The 16,101-nt window shown below is 36.6% G+C and overlaps 3 protein-coding genes and 1 long non-coding RNA gene across 4 annotated transcripts; 3 read left to right on the top strand and 1 right to left on the bottom strand.

Moving 5' to 3' along the window:
- The first annotated feature begins 1,021 nt into the window (after positions 1-1,021).
- On the top strand, positions 1,022-2,459 carry LOC108225900 (probable aspartic proteinase GIP2). Its single transcript, XM_017400857.2, has one exon. It carries the CDS (start codon positions 1,079-1,081, stop codon positions 2,399-2,401), a length of 1,323 nt encoding a protein of 440 aa, XP_017256346.1. The 5' UTR covers positions 1,022-1,078; the 3' UTR covers positions 2,402-2,459.
- An 813-nt stretch (positions 2,460-3,272) lies between these two features.
- LOC108225947 (probable aspartic proteinase GIP2) lies at positions 3,273-4,753 on the top strand. The gene has a single exon (XM_017400899.2). The coding sequence runs from the start codon at positions 3,330-3,332 to the stop codon at positions 4,617-4,619; it is 1,290 nt and encodes a 429-aa protein (XP_017256388.1). The 5' UTR covers positions 3,273-3,329; the 3' UTR covers positions 4,620-4,753.
- Positions 4,754-4,792: 39 nt separating this feature from the next.
- On the bottom strand, positions 4,793-9,676 carry LOC108226051 (ATP-dependent (S)-NAD(P)H-hydrate dehydratase). Its single transcript, XM_017401008.2, has 11 exons — positions 9,537-9,676; positions 9,153-9,381; positions 8,299-8,375; positions 8,011-8,120; positions 7,819-7,933; positions 7,582-7,644; positions 7,333-7,496; positions 6,437-6,498; positions 5,744-5,810; positions 5,071-5,250; positions 4,793-4,991 (listed from the first exon to the last, which is right to left on the bottom strand). The coding sequence occupies exons 2-11, from the start codon at positions 9,367-9,369 to the stop codon at positions 4,964-4,966; spliced, it is 1,083 nt and encodes a 360-aa protein (XP_017256497.1). The 5' UTR covers positions 9,370-9,381; positions 9,537-9,676; the 3' UTR covers positions 4,793-4,963.
- A 1,205-nt stretch (positions 9,677-10,881) lies between these two features.
- On the top strand, positions 10,882-15,190 carry LOC135147787 (uncharacterized). Its single transcript, XR_010285610.1, has 2 exons — positions 10,882-11,174; positions 14,944-15,190. It is a non-coding gene; the product is annotated as an uncharacterized LOC135147787 (long non-coding RNA).
- Positions 15,191-16,101: the final 911 nt, after the last annotated feature.

Here is a 16,101-nt window from a genome sequence, read left to right as displayed (position 1 = left end):
TTGGGTCTAAATATGACGTGATCACAATTTCATGAGATGACAGGGGATAGGCTGATCCCAATTTCTTGAGATGACAAGGGATAGGAGGAGTTGCACGTATCTAGTTATTTTAAGACATGTCATGGACAAGCGAACAATTGTCATCTTATATTTTTGTAACGGCTCACCGGTCCTTCAGAGGGGGCCGAAGGGCTTGAAAATTACAGGCCCGGAGGCGAGCTGTCCGGAGCCTGAAAGCGACTCCTTCCAAAAGACCGGAGGATTCAGATATTCGTATACTATCACTGGGAAAGTTGGTAATATGGCCGGATTCTATCAATTGGTGCAGCGCTGGAACAAAGAAATGATCTGGATACAGTAAATAGGATGGCCCTGTGAATGCTCCTACAGTCTTACACCAAATTTAGAAGAGTTTGGACAGAAGTTCAGAGAGATTGAATATCCGTTTGTACACAATGATGTGATTGCGATTACTTGAATGAACAAATTAGACTGTGGCTGTTCTGCCAAAAAATTAGAACAAGTATTTGTTGTAACGAACTTAACACTTAGCAATCAGCAGGTTAATTCAAAAATCATATTTAAAGCTTCAGGCTAAGAAAGACGACTTGTAAAATTGTAAGGATGGCGTTACAAGTTTACGAAATAAAACGAATGCCATTAAATTATTGAATTTGGTAGCAGGACGTTGATGCAAATATAAGATGTGATGTCAGTGATGAAGGTGGGAGCATATATAAGAGATTTAACGATGTCGAGGAGCTAGGGATTCTCATTAATTATCACGTGCCAGGGGTTCAATTAACGAAACCCTCACAGCAATTCCAATTCGTATAAGCTATGCTATGCGAGATTCATTTACCTTTTTTAATATTTCCAAATTAACATGCATTTTCCCGACCAAAAATAAAATAAATTAACATGCATTTGGCACATGGAATTATTATATGAACCACATGACTTTTGTTAATGTATGATTTATGAAGCATGTGCAGTGTTAAATTTGAAGTCTTTAAAAACCGGACACCAATACATCCAAGCTCACACCTCAACATATTTTCTGACCAACTAAACTTTCATGGCTTTCCCTTGTAGCTCTAAGCTTCTGTTTCTACTCTGCCTAGTCCTTTTCCAATCCTCCTCATTAGCCAAAACCACATCACCCCCCAAACAATTTTTCCTCCCAATCCACAAAGACGCATCTACACTTCAATATGTCACACAAATTAAACAAAGAACTCCCCTCGTCCCCATCCGCCTAGTCCTTGATCTCGGAGGCCGGGCCTTATGGACCGTCTGCGAACACGGCTACATTTCCTCCACCATCCGCACAGCCGGCTGTAACACCACACAATGCCGCTTAGCCGAGGCGTCTAGCAACTGCTTAACGTGCTCCTGGGGTCCGTTCGGACCCGGGTGCACCAATGCGCCAACATGCTGGAGATTTCCTCTCAACAGCGTGACTCGCGGCACTGCCCCTAGCGAGCTAGCTTCGGATATTGTTGCAATCAATGCCGTCGGCCCAGAAGGCCGTGCAGGCAAAATTGTCACCGTGCCTCAATTTGTTTTTATTTGTGCAAGTACCGCAAATGTGGGCGGTCTTGCTAAGGGAGTGGCTGGTATGGCCGGTCTAGGAAGGACTCGAATATCATTACCCGCTCAATTAGCCTCAACACTGAATCTCAAAAGAAGTTTCGCACTTTGTTTGAGTTCCTCAACGTCATCGAAAAATGATGGCGTTGTTATATTCGGTGAAGAACCGTATGAGTATGATCTACAAGGCAACATCTCGAGCTCACTTAAGTACACACCGCTTATTTTGAATAAACAGAACACCGAAGACGAAGTTCTTCGAACCGAATCCTCAGCCGAATATTTCATTGAAGTGAAGTCAATTAAAATCAACAACAAAACTGTTGAACTCAATTCCACATTGTTGCAGCTCAACGACAGAGGATTCGGCGGAACCAAGATAAGCACCGTGCATCCATACACGCTTCTGGAAACTTCCATCTACAAAGCGGTGATCAAAGCTTTCGTGAATGAGCTCAAGAATGTGACTAGAGTTGCGCCTGTGGCGCCTTTCGGGGCATGCTTTAGCTCAAAAAACATAGGCATTACTCGGGTTGGTCCGGCTGTTCCGACTATTGATCTTGTGATGAAGAATGGTGTGGTGTGGAGGGTGTTTGGTGCGAACTCAATGGTGAAGGTGAACAAGGATGTTTTGTGTTTAGGGTTTGTGGATGGAGGTGAACCTACTTTTATTGCGTCGATACTGATCGGAGGACACCAAGTTGAGGAAAATTTGTTGAGCTTTGATCTGGAGAAGTTGAGGCTTGGGTTTAGTTCTTCGCTTTTGTCTAAAAGAACGACATGCTCGAAGTATAGGCCTAAGCCATGACCAAGTTTTTTGTATGCTTATCTTATTTGTGTTTAATAAAGGACTGCTATTTTCATCATCTTGGTGCAGCTTGATTTGATTTGATTTCTAGAATTTTCATTATCTTAGTTTAATCATGCCGGTGAATAACTAACTATTACAGTTATAATGGAAACGAACCAAACCGAAACGTGCCCAGTCTCGGCAGGACTTGGGTTATCAAAGCTGAGGTAAGTTTGAATAATTTGAAAACCGCTGGACAGAGAAACGTGGGCTAAATGCTGAAAGATCTGCTGCACATCGGATGCTGTTCTCTGAATGTGTGCCAGGTGCAAGTTGAATTAAATTTATTAGCCCAGTCGGTGTTTTTGTACGCTGTTCTTGACTTGATCATTTAGCACAGTAGTGCAGTCAAGTTAAACTTAAAAAAAATAATCATTCTTATCTTCTTCAAAAGGCGTATTTCCCTGAAAACCTGTTGACTAACTGCATAGCCAACCCATCGATAAGACCTAGTTCAACTAGGGTTCGAACTGCAAAAGCCCGGAAGCTGGTGAATTCGAGCCAGTAATCCTTTGGATCAACGCAAAACTCCGTTTTCACTGGGATTGCTCTCACACCCGTCATTCTTATCTTTGGAGATGCTTTAAATGAATTGACTTAGATAAACTGAACCGTGTTAGTGTGTGTAGCCGAACCTGTGTTAGTGCATGTCTATAAACACACATTAATAATTATTTTTATTTAGGTGAAATTTTTTTAATAGTGCAAATTTTATGTATGCAGGGATGATTATTATTGATGGAATTGAAGTCGATAAAAATTTGACGCCTAACTAAAAAATAATTGTTAGTATGTCCATAAGCACATATTAGAAAATCCGTAGAATCAAATTACATTTCCCAGTTCTATAAATAAGAATCAACACCAAAGATCTTGAAGTCTCACCATGGCTTTACCTAGTTCATTGCTTTTATTTCTACTCTGCTCGCTCCCTCTATTATCCTCTTCTGCCGAGCCCAATCAAATTGTTCTTCCAATATACAAAGACTCATCTACTCTCCAATACCTCATTCAAATAAAACAGAGAACTCCCCTGGTTCCGGTTCACCTAACTATCGATCTCGGAGGCCGGGCCTTATGGACCGTCTGCGAAACTGGTTACATTTCTACCACCATTCGCTCAGGCGGCTGCAACACCACTCAATGCCAGCTCGCGCAGGCCTCTAAAAGCTGCGAACCCTGCTCCTGGACGCTGTACGGGCCTGGCTGCACTCAATCAGACACATGTTGGAGATTTGCTGAGAACACCGTCATACGCCTCGCTGCTGGCGCTGAGGTAGCTACTGATGTTATCGCGATCAATTCCACAGATGGAAAAGGCCGTGGCAAGGTGTTCAATGTGCCTCAGTTCGTGTTTTTTTGCGCGAGGACAATGAATGCTGATGGTCTTGCTGAGGGAGTTACTGGCATGGCTGGCCTCGGAAGGACGAAGATATCGCTTCCTGTTCAGTTAGCCTCTGCTTTAAACCTTAAACGAAACTTTGGACTTTGTCTGAGTTCTTCGACAACAACAAACGGTGTCGTGATCTTTGGAGATGGACCGTATAATTTTGATGACTCTAACATACTCAAGTACACATCACTCATCGTCAACAAAGTGAACACTCAAGTTCAAGTTCTTCGAGGCGAAGCTTCGCCCGAGTACTTCATTGGAGTAAAATCAATAAAGATCAACAACAAAATTGTGAATCTCAACACCACATTGTTGCAGATCGACAATAGAGGATTCGGTGGAACTAGACTTAGTACTGTGAATCCGTACACGGTCTTGGAAACTTCCATCTATAATGCGGTGATTAAAGCTTTCGTGACTGAGCTTAAAAATGTGACTAGAGTTCCGGCTGTGGCACCTTTCGGAGCATGCTTCAATTCAAAGAACATTGGCAGTAGTCGCGTCGGTCCGGCCGTGCCGAGTATTGATCTTGTGCTGGAGAAGGATGTTGTGTGGAGGATGTTTGGTGCGAATACAATGGTGAGGGTAAACAAGGATGTTTTATGTTTAGGGTTTGTGGACGGAGGTGAACCTACTTTTATTACCTCCATAGTGATCGGAGGACATCAACTTGAGGATAATCTATTGACGTTTGATCTTGTGAAATCAAAGCTTGGGTTCAGTTCTTCACTTCTGTTTAGACAAACAACATGCTCAAACTACAGGCTCATGTCCGAAGCTTAGACGGTGCAAAGTATTCTGTCTGTCTTCATTCGTGATCAGTCTTAATCATTGTTTCGTGAATTTTATAGAGCTTGCACTTTTGTAAGTTCAAAGTACTTCGTATTATGAAAAAGTGGATTTTCCCAACATCCAAACTTTACTGTCAAAAAGTAAAGACATATAAATCCATCTGGTGTGTGTAACATTGCTCAAGATGTATAATCTTTTAAGCTTTCGAACATTTAAGGTCTAAAACAACACATACCAAAGGAGAAAGAAGCACATACAGCAAAAGAAATTATAACTGTAGAAGGTAATGACATATAGAGCAGTGGTTTAACTAGTACTGTTACGCTGCTGAACGATCAGTTAACTGGGGAAATATCTTCCATACTGCAAATAAGTAAGACAAGTGTTGTTAGTATATGTGTATTTTCGGATGAAGACTATTAAAAAGGGAGATATTATTTACCTTCTTCCTAAGCACTCAATGATATCACTGGTAAGTGTTGACCTTTTTTTGTGTTCAAAAGCAAATGATGCTGCCTTCCGCATTAAGATTGACCCAGCAATGCAACCCAACATTGTAGGATTCATGTTTAGTTTAGATTCCCCATCTTGTTGACGAGCCCAGGAAAGAAATAATGCAACACTACATATTAATGAAAAAAAATCATTAAATTTAGGGAGGCGGAGTTTCTTTACGCAAAAATACATATTGACCATTCACCCAAATTAGAACTGGGCAAAACAAACAAAAGGAAGCATGCTCACACTTTTAAAGCAAAGATTGGCCTCATACTTGCCAGATTCAAAACCCAGATTCTTAGACCTATTGAACCACTCAGGATAAGATAGTAGTGAATTTGTTTTAGTTAATCTTTTCCATCTTGTTTAACTTCTACTTCTACCGAGATATCCATCAAGGAACCTTTATGTTTTAATTTCAACAAGAAAACGATAACAAGGTACTACATTTCAATTTAATTAATACAAACTGGATATGCATTTTTGTGTTTTGTTTTAATCTTGCTTTTTGGGATATATTAGAAGTCATGGTAAATGGAAATGATTCAGTTTCAAAAAAACATTTTTAACACATTACAAAAAGAAACTAATAAAAACATATAAAACTTTATTGCTACCTTCCAGAAAGTATATCACCCTGACCACCACATCGCCTTGGAGAACCATAGATGCTTACTGATCTCACTGCATACACCAGAAAGAAGTAAATTAGTTTTAGTATAGTCACACAGAACTGGCAAGGCACATTTGATAAAATGCACCAAATGCGATCATCAAATGAACTTCAAGTTCAATGATCCAGTAATTAGACGAGGTTCGAAGTGATTGCATGAAAGGGTGTATTGCTGGGCTTAATTTAAGCTGAAATGGCAGTAAACAATTAGTGAAGTTCACTCTCTGGAGTTAACAAAATTATAATATGTTCGGAATGTTAGAAGATAGATTGCATAAAATTAAACCATTGCATAATGATGAACAAAATACAGAATGGATGCTATTTATGCTATCTAGTTGATAGAACTTCTGTCATTCTTCCACATTCCTACATCATGAAAGCTTGCCAAATATATTAATCATCACCAATTGGAGTTGGATGCACAAACAAACATGAAACACCTCAGGATAAAATTGTAGAAATTAATGTAAATGCAAAATATTAAAGAATATTAATAGGATGCCACTTAGCAGTATAATTCATTTTTTTTTAATATAATAAATTCATAATGAAGTCATGTACCAAAATTCTTCACAAACAAAACTTTTAAGTTTTACACACAAGACAAATAATAATGAAATAAATTTAAAGATACCTGTTTCACCATCACTGATGAGATCAGATTTTCCTTTCCTTAGTATAGTTACACCACCCATGCTGATCAAGAAAACTTAGTGTTATGCACTACACTGCAGCAAGAATGCTGGGATACATGCAGACATGTAACTATGCATCCGGACGATGCATTTTAATATAAAAGATAATTTAGCGGTGACTACAATGATGAATATATCCATGTCCTTGTAACAGACCTGTCTTGTAAATAACATGATGCTTTGATATTGTATACAAAGATTTTGTTGGATAAACTGGTTATTAATAGCATATAGTCTTATAAAACATGGTCACCAATAATTACAAATGTTTTTACAAGTTTACGTGCCTAAGACTGGGCTAAAGTACTAAAGTTGAGAAAAAGAATTCTTCACATGTCATCCTTTATTAAACAAAAAGAAGAAACAGCTTTTGACAATGTCATATTCGTCACCCAACTACTCGGAGACGCATCACGAGTGAAACAGATTGCTCACATTTCACATTTGAGAGCCTACTCTCTACTAACCCTACCGATCTATTTGTATTATGATATGCATCTTTTGCTGCACCAAAAAAAAAAAATATTTTTACTGATTTATACGAGGTTATAGCACTGAAAACTCTATATGACAGCACTAATCCACCTAAAATCACAGGCACCAACTGCTATCTTACTGTACCCACTACAGACTTGGTAGTGCTTCCAATCACCCGTCACGAACCGAATGCCCCAGCTAAGAAAGACCGAGTTTTATCAGAAGTAAGGGTTTTATATTGTGGTAACACTAAATTATTGATGATGCAATCTGATGATCAAGATGCTTCCAGTTCTTTTCTTTTTCATAAAATACTATCATATAATATTACTGATGAGTGAACAGCATAGAGAATTACCCCTTGGAAAGATTAATTAACTGTTGAGGTCCATTTTGATCATTTACTTCACCATTTAGTACTTTCTGAACCAGTCGTTTGTATTCATTCACGTTTGGAGTCAGGACTGCTAAGGGATACCCACTTACAAGATCAGGACAGTTTGTAACAAGAAATAGTCCGTCCTGGGAACAAAATATCAAATGATCAGTCGCAAAATGACATAAATGTGCAGAAAAATAATGATTTTTTTATTATGTGGTTGCATACCCCATCTATGACCATTGGAACTTTGGACTGCCTTGCATGCTTAATGATATCACTAACACAATCCTGCAGATAATACACAACTTATATATTTTTTCACTTTCCAGTTAGCGGCTGAGGGATGGAGGAAGTAGCTTTAAATGGAAAAGAATCTGGAACAGTCTTTTAATGTTAAGGCATCTGAAAGTATTTTTAAGTTAATCGGTACAAGCAACAGGACTAGAAAGTAAAAATACACACCAGAAGATATGGATCTCTTCCAAGACCCGGGCCAATAACAAGGCAGTCAAACCTTTCCATCCACTTATCAACCTCAGCGAGAACCTTGTCTGCTCTTGAGCTTTTTTCATCATCACTGAAATCATATTCTCACATAATTAAGCATCTTAGAAAAACTGGAATCCATAATATGAAGATAAAGAGTGTTGTGACCTGACACTGTATGATTCTTCTAAAACAGGGTGTACTATCAACTCAGGGCTGTAACATTTTATAACAGGGGCTGCATCTTTAGTACAGAAGACGTGTGACAAATCTGCACCCTAAGGTAGAGTGAAAAATAATTATGAATTCAGTGCCTCCATATATGCACTTGAACTAGGTAGTTATTAATGTGAAAAAAAAGAAGGTTATCCTTGTAAGAGAAGTACAAATAAATTGATGAGAAATCTAAACAAATTATAAATTCAAGTAAGAACACATGGAAGTGAGAGAACTAACAATTTTCAGAGCCGAAATAGCAGAGAAGTATGGGGCACCTGTATATTCGCGGCATCCACCTACAACAGCTATCTTTCCTGATAGATAAAGTAATCACGTATCAAGGTGAAGATATTTGAAACCATTATTAATTGCTTACAAAGGAATCAAAATTACTATGTTGAAAACACGTACAAAGTAATCCACTTAATAGGGAGTTTACTACTAATTTTGAGGGACACAATAATAAGTTTGTATAGCAAGTGATTATCAGCTATTCTTGCAATTGACTATATGTGAATAGAACACATGAAACACGAAATAGTTTAGTCATATTGCTAAAGTATGGTTTAGTACAAATTACAAACCACCATTGAATTTCCAAACAGTTTACATTTATATTCGTGAAAAAAAATGAGTAGGAGAACTCTAACTCAACACTGGTGTCAGCTGTCAAGTTAAAATGTCAACTAACAGACCTCAAACATCAATTATTTTTAGGCCCAACCTAAAAAATAGAAGCATGAGTACAAAGTAGCTATTAGCATAAGAATATGCATTTATTTAAATATATGTTTTCTTCAATTTACATGATCAGAAATCCTACAGTCAAGAAAGTCTTAAACATTCAGTGAAACCTTCATTCACACATTGATTTACACAAACATAGTTAATGTATATATATATATGTGTATATATATGCAAACCTAATTTGAATCTTCTTATCATATTACAATTTTTTGTTAAAACATCTAAAACATTAAACTTAATAAACTGACATTGCATACACCATTAATCAAGAACCATACAATATTCAAACAATAAAAAATGAAATCCAGGGACAACGTAAAAGGGTCTTCGATCCGAAAGCTAACCTGCTTGGCCCTTGTGCCTAGAATGATCAAGAGCTGGAGTAATTGACTTAATTATACTGACAGCATCAGCTTCTAAAATAGGTGTCACAGACTGCATTTTTTTCTGCTGCTGATTGTGATTATGTAGAATTGTTGTGTATCTATAGTGGTTATTACAACCTCCCAAACACCTAATCAAGTGTTGTTGCCTTCTAGTTACAGATGAAAAACCCAGCATCCATTCAATTCTCTGAAATTTTCACAAAGTCTCAAACTTTATTTAATCCCATTTACTATAGTCTATATGTACTAATAATCATACATAAATATTAACAATTGCATAAAATCTCAATTATTATTAAACACAACTAAACACACATATATACTGCTGAAAAGGGTACTTACAGTTGAACTTGATGAGAAAGAAACTATAACAGATGTTGAAAAGGTGTAGTTTAGCTGTGTTTAAGAATGCCCTTCAATCTTGAAGTTTCCAATCTGCTGCTCTGAGGTGCACTGTAATTTTACCTATCTGACGTGTCTATTTAGTTGTAGACGTGTCAAACCATTTAACCCGCCACGTATAAAAAGAAGAATTTATCTGTCCCCAATACCCGATATATTGTACTCCCTCAGTCCCTCCCTCCCAATAAATTGTATACAGTTTTCTTTTTGACGTCCCATCAATTGTATACATTCCAAAAGTTGTAATATAAAATTTCATTACACCAACTACATTCTTCCACTATCTCCATTCTATAATAATATAAACACTATTAGAGCAAGTCCAACGGTGAGTTATATCTTGTGCTATATCTATATTATAGCTCAAAATCAAAAAATTTCAACTCCAATAGTGTGCTGAACTTGGTGCTAAAATAGCATATTGTTATAGTTGGTGCTATATTTATCACAAACTATAACAATAGTTATAATTGTCACCTCATCAAAAAGTAAAAAAGTGGAGAGAAATGAATAAAAAATAGATTGATATCTCAACCTATTCAAGTACATGAATGCTCCAACCATTTTTTGGCACAAGGGTAGTTGAATTTGGCACAAGATATAGCACCAACCATTAGAGATATGATATTATTTTAGCACCAAAAACCACTTTTTGGTGCTATATTATAGCAATAGCCAATAACTACATCTATTTTTAGCTCACCATTGGACTTGCTCTTACACCTACTACTTTTCTTCACTATCTCAAATCTATTATTAAATATAAATGGATCCACCACTATACCCACTTTTCATCTAACTTTACTCATTTTTTACACAATTTTTTGGTCTCCGTGTCCCAACCATTTGTATACAAATGGCTGGGACGGAGGGAGTAGAGTTTTTCCGAAAAATATTTTCGATCTTTTTTTCAATATATAGAAATACTTAAATTTCTTAAAAAATTGTGGTAAAATATTATTTTGAAATGTTTTTGCAAATTTATTGTGCAGCAACTAAATTGAACCACTGAACCACATTCAATACAAATTATAACTATCTTTTTAATATAAAGCTGCAAAAAAATTTAATCAACTTATTCCCATCCGAAATAATAAGGATTATATTTGATTGCAAATATAAAAAAATAAAAATTATATATAGTATTATTAGTTGCGTATAATATTTTTAAATATATTATTGAAAAAATAAAAATAGTAATATTACAAAAAGAAAAGAAGAAATATTTAGTATTTACTATAAATTTCCTAAATTTTAAGTAGCTGGTCATTTTGCCAAACAGGGCATAAAGAAAGGTGAGGAGAAAAAAGGGGCAGAGAAGAGGAGAATGAAAGAATCAGTGAAAAATGCTTTGAGATCAGCAGTAGTGGTTATTGGAGCTTTAGCTTTTGGTCACTTGACTTTACAGCTTGCTTTTAAGCCTTATCTTGAAAAAACACAACAACAAATGGAAGCTCTGCAAAATCAAGAACCCCAGTCATCTGAATCATCCGAGTCAAATGATGAGCAGTTTGATGATACCCATATACTAATGTCTGATGAGGGTTTCACTAATCTTGATGATTCTTGACTACCCAAGTACGTGTTTTATACAATAATGTGTACTAATGTTCCTTTTGTGTTGTTTCTTTAAAGTTTGAATCTTTTTAGTTTACTTATGTTTGTAGTTAATTATGTATCTGTGTATATTGAGTCAGATTTGAGGTATTCAAGAGTTTGTGGTTGGGAGGGTTTGAGTAATGCTAGTCAATTTAGAAATAGGGACATTTTAGGGTTTGGAATATGAGTTTTGTGAAGGCATCTTTTTTGTTGGAGACTATAAAGATCTTAATCATGTGTCTTGTTTGTTCTATCAAGGAAGTGAAATGAATTGTTGGTGCTTAGACAGAATATGAATTTTAAGCTTGTCTTTTATGATTATGAGGGAGGAGACGCGCAGGGCACTGAGCCTAGAAAATGATTGTTAAAAATTGGCTGTGTCCATATTCTAATCACCTTCCAAAACATTTAGACAAAACAGGGCACCCTCTTTTGTTTTGGACGAAAGAAGGGCACCCTAAGAGCATCTCCGATAGTCTCCTACCACACTCTTAAATATAATATAAATTATTGGCTCTTAATGATTTAAAGTGGGTTCAACTCTAACAATACTCCTTATATTCGCTCCTTTGTTTTATATTATTAAAAGTAAGTTATGTACATAAAAGTACAAAAGAAAGTGGATGGAGAGAGAATGTGTGCTTACAAGTTTATTATTATAAGATAATAGTTAAGAGTGACTAGTAGCTCTTAAAAGTGAGGAGAGAGAGTAGAAATTTAGTAAATTTAAGAGCAACTAAGAGTCTATTGGAGCAAGCAAAAATGACATTCTCATCAAATTTCAATTTAAGAGGCACTATAAAGAAGCTATTGGATATGCTCTAAGAGCCAACCAAGGTGCACACAAGAAGTTCATAGATGCTAGGAAAAAAAAAGGTCTTCCATCCCGATCCCAATAGGGGTGAACACATTGATCATGCTATGTTCGATTCTGTTGAGGGCACAGCAAAAAAAACAAACACAAATTTGTGGGGTAACACATGTCCAACATGTGCAACTTTGTTTATTTAAGAAAACCCCACCCAACACACTCGACACTACAGAAATCAACCCTGAAAACTAAAATCAGCCTCACCTCCCATCTCCTTTTCCTCATTTTGAGATACATCTCTTCACAATATGGGGAAAGGGAGGAGATGGGAGTGAGGTGCGGCAACTTTTACTTTTTAGGGTTGTTTGTTTTTTTGTTTAGCTGCAATGTCGGGTGTGTTGGGTGGGTTTTTTATATAGGCAAACACTGTTGCGCATGTTGGACATGCGTTACCCTCTTACTCTTATGTGTTCGCCTGTGTTCGAGTCGAACACATGCTCAAAATTTTGTGGTTGTTTTTTGTTGCTGTGTTCGTGTTCACCCTCAACAGGGTCGATCATAGCATGCTTAATGTGTTCGCCCCTGTTGGTATCGAACACCATTTCTTTTTCTAGCTGCTTTAAACTTCTTGTGTTAGCCTTGGTTGGCTATTGGGGTGCCCTTTATTGTCTAAATGTTTTGGAAGGGGTGATTAGAAAACGGATTGAGCCGTTAAAAATTAGTAACTGATGTACTTGAGTGTTTGCTAGTTTTGTTATAAGAAACTCACCTAGTGCAATAGAAAAGAATGTAAACAGGTTTTATGTCAGTCAGAAATGAGTTGGTTAGAAGTTCTAGTGTCAATATGGTGTATAGAAGAGAACCAATTGGGAGGTGTCTGTTTCAATTTTTAGTCATGTCTGATGTGAAGGGCCATCTTTATAAAGAATTGACTGATAGAGGATTTGCACGCTATAATCTTGGTGCAACAATTTTTAAGTTATATGCTGAAGGACATAAAAGTGATATAAAGTAGTGGTAAAGAAAGAGTAACAAGTTTAGGACTTTAATCTTCTGAACACTTTTGAACAATCCGAGTGGTTTCTTGGGGTTGTACAGTCTACAGTGATAGCTAGTTTATGCACAGAGTAATTTTAATATATGTGTTGCTCTGACCTTGATGGTTTTTTGATGACCCTCAGCTGGGAGATATGTTATGTTATGTTATGACTAACTTGCTAAAATACAGAGTGAATTAGAAGCGGATTATGGTGGTTTTGTTTCTTTTCTTGGGTTCTATGCTACTTAAGTTCTGCTGTGTATATTGTGTAGTTTTTTTTATACACACAGATCTAAGTAGGCAGGTTTTATTGTTCAGTACTTTCTATGATCAGTCTACCTTTTAGACCTACACTAAAATAAAACTCGATATACTCACAGTTGAAAACAAATTACAACAATCTCTTATTGTCATAGGTCTAGCACTCTTTTAGTAGATATATTGGAGGTGGCTATCCTTGCCGCCGACAACAGTATGAATATTTATTAGTGTGTAGGACTTTAATTTTGAAGCTTTTTAAGATTAATCGAAAATGATAGATCAACAAACTGCTGTCTTTTAAATATCTCAATACTGCCAGTCTGTCACAACTTGGATTATTTATTGTCTATCCAAAAACTTCGAAGAAGTTACTTCTGATTGATGTATATGGGTGGGGCTGTGTGTTTGTTGATTATATAAATAAGATAATTTTTGAGATCACTTTAAATATTTGGATCAAGTATGACTTGCCCAAGCAGTTGAAACTTTTTGTTGTGTTCATGTATGGAATTGTTGGGCATTATTCATCAATTTCTTTCTAGAAAAAGGCCTAGAAGCTGCAAATGTTACTGATTGTCTTGCCCAAGGCCGGGGTGTGCCCTGCTAAACCTGGCAGTGCCACTGTAACAGAGGGTGTATAAGCTGGCCTTCTTCCATGTTTTTTTTTTGTTTGTTAGGTAGAAGGGGTTAAATTATATTTGGGGGAACTTGGAATAATTATTATAATATTTTTTGACATTTAACTTGGAAATTTTTCTTAGATCGAGATTTGTTCTGAAATCACAAAAAAGGGGGATTAGTTAATACTGAGAGAGGCAAGCCTGCTATCTTCAAAGGGAAAAAGTGTTTCTGGTCAAGATAGCTTAGGGTTGCTCCATGTATTTGATGCGCTGTTAGGTTGGAGAGAATGAAATTAGGAGGAATTAGAATGAAATCTGTGCTATCTTGTGGGTTAACATCTTTGGTTCTCAATCCCTAATTTAAATTATTCCTACCAAAATTAAACTAGAGCTCATTTATGGACGGATTCTCTATTCTTCTTCCCACTTATTTTCTTTACAATCATCGTCATAGAAAATTTGAACTCCCATTTTTTTCACTATACTATCTTTCATTATTATTTCTTTTACTTACAGCTTTATTCACAATTTCATCATTCAGTTTTTCCCCAGCCAAATGGGGCATAAGTGGATCAACTGTGTACTTAATAGGCAGAGTGGTATGTGAAGTTAATTTACATGAATAAGATGAGCTCACTTGCCCTGTAGACTTGAAATCCTTGGGTATAGTTTCGTAGTGGCACAAAAATGTATAAATTGCATCTTTATGGAATCAAATAGCCCTACGATATCTCCAGTGGGTTTCCTTCTACTCATTTGCAAAATAATGGAGTGGACTTGGAAACCAGCAGAACTTGCATAACTCGCATGTATTCTAGCATGCATTTTCCCTCTGAAGCTGACAGTAACAAGTATTAGTAATTGAGAATTTAAGTTGTTCTGTGGTCTATAGGATAATATACTGCATCTTCTTAAGCTTGGCTAGTTCAGAACAAAGAGCTGGCGCCTGGCTGACTGATTATATAGTTCTTACTTGTTTTATATAACTAATTATACCATGTCATGTCTTCCTACTAGGATTCTGGATACAACAGATCGCCAAGATCGAGTGGAACTTTGGACATGTGATCAACATTTTGCTTTGATTTGTTTAACGGCTCTATCTTGTTTGTCAAACCTCTCAAACCGAACTATAGGAATGTCTGTTTGCAGTTTATTTTACCCAATGAAGAACTGGACACAATCCTAGTCCCCGTTGATATTCAAAAAACAACGGAAGATAATTTGAGCTCCCACTTAATTTCTTGTGTATTAACATTTAAAATCCTAGCCCCAGGTCCTTTGGAATTTCGGTTCTGCCAGTAATTCATACATGTGCATGTTGGCCGCTCGTGTTCTCGTCCCTCTTATAATATATAACAGCACACACCCCGAATACAGTACAAAGTTAAAGACAGGAATCCGAGGGAAGAACTGCGAGCAAGGTGGTCTTAAGCTCTGCCTGACCTCCTAAGGTAAATCTAAATTATCTATTGCTTATACCGGCTATCAAAAAAAAATTAAGTGTACTTTTTATAACTAGACATTTTAGTTTCGGGCATTTTGAGATCCCTGTGGCTGCACTACTTGGATCCTCTGATCTTCCCAACACTCATGACTATCTTTAAGACATTTAGTTGGAATAAGTGGTACTCAAAAACTACAGAATGCTACAACCTACAATGTCGACCATTTTCGTTCTACGACAAATGCCACAACCTACAATGTCAACTATTTTTGCTGTATTAAGTTCATAAGAGAGCACCTGGATAGCAAGTGATGTCGACTCTGAAATATAAGTTATGTAATGATGAGGAATTAGTGGTTTAACATTTAGCATCTAATTATATGTTTAAGATATGTAATAAATAATACAGATATATTTCATATATAAACTAGTGGGAACGAGGTATGATGGGGACGTAGAATATTTGAACTCAGCACTATAGCTAGTGCTTGTTACAATCTTACTGGTATGCATGCTACTTCGTCCACTTATTATTTGATTACTACTCAGTTTCTTCACCCTCATGACTTTTCTATGAAACCTGTGTTGATGCTAACTTTGAAATATAATCATCTATTTTATAATTTTAATATTTTCGTACTTATTTTGATTTCAATTTTCATAGATAGCTAAATCTTTTGATCAACTCACGAGTCACGTATGAGGATGGAATGACATACTAATGGATT

The sequence above is a fragment of the Daucus carota genome, chromosome 1 (assembly GCF_001625215.2).
Source record: "Daucus carota subsp. sativus chromosome 1, DH1 v3.0, whole genome shotgun sequence".
NCBI classification, from domain to species: Eukaryota; Viridiplantae; Streptophyta; class Magnoliopsida; order Apiales; family Apiaceae; genus Daucus; species Daucus carota.
The sequence above is the reverse complement of the archived record's forward strand: the minus strand, read 5'-3'. Positions and strand labels throughout refer to the sequence as shown.

Bases quoted from the DNA above. Each gene is read 5' to 3' on its own strand.
- LOC108226051 (XM_017401008.2), bottom strand. From the start codon at position 9,369: ATGCTGGGTTTTTCATCTGTAACTAGAAGGCAACAACACTTGATTAGG. The intron at 5,811-6,436 runs GTATCTTTAAAT...TGGTGTATGCAG, and splicing joins CATCAGTGATGGTGAAACAG to TGAGATCAGTAAGCATCTAT. The intron at 5,251-5,743 runs GTAGCAATAAAG...ATTAATATGTAG, and splicing joins GGTGATATACTTTCTGGAAG to TGTTGCATTATTTCTTTCCT.
- LOC108225900 (XM_017400857.2), top strand. From the start codon at position 1,079: ATGGCTTTCCCTTGTAGCTCTAAGCTTCTGTTTCTACTCTGCCTAGTC.
- LOC108225947 (XM_017400899.2), top strand. From the start codon at position 3,330: ATGGCTTTACCTAGTTCATTGCTTTTATTTCTACTCTGCTCGCTCCCT.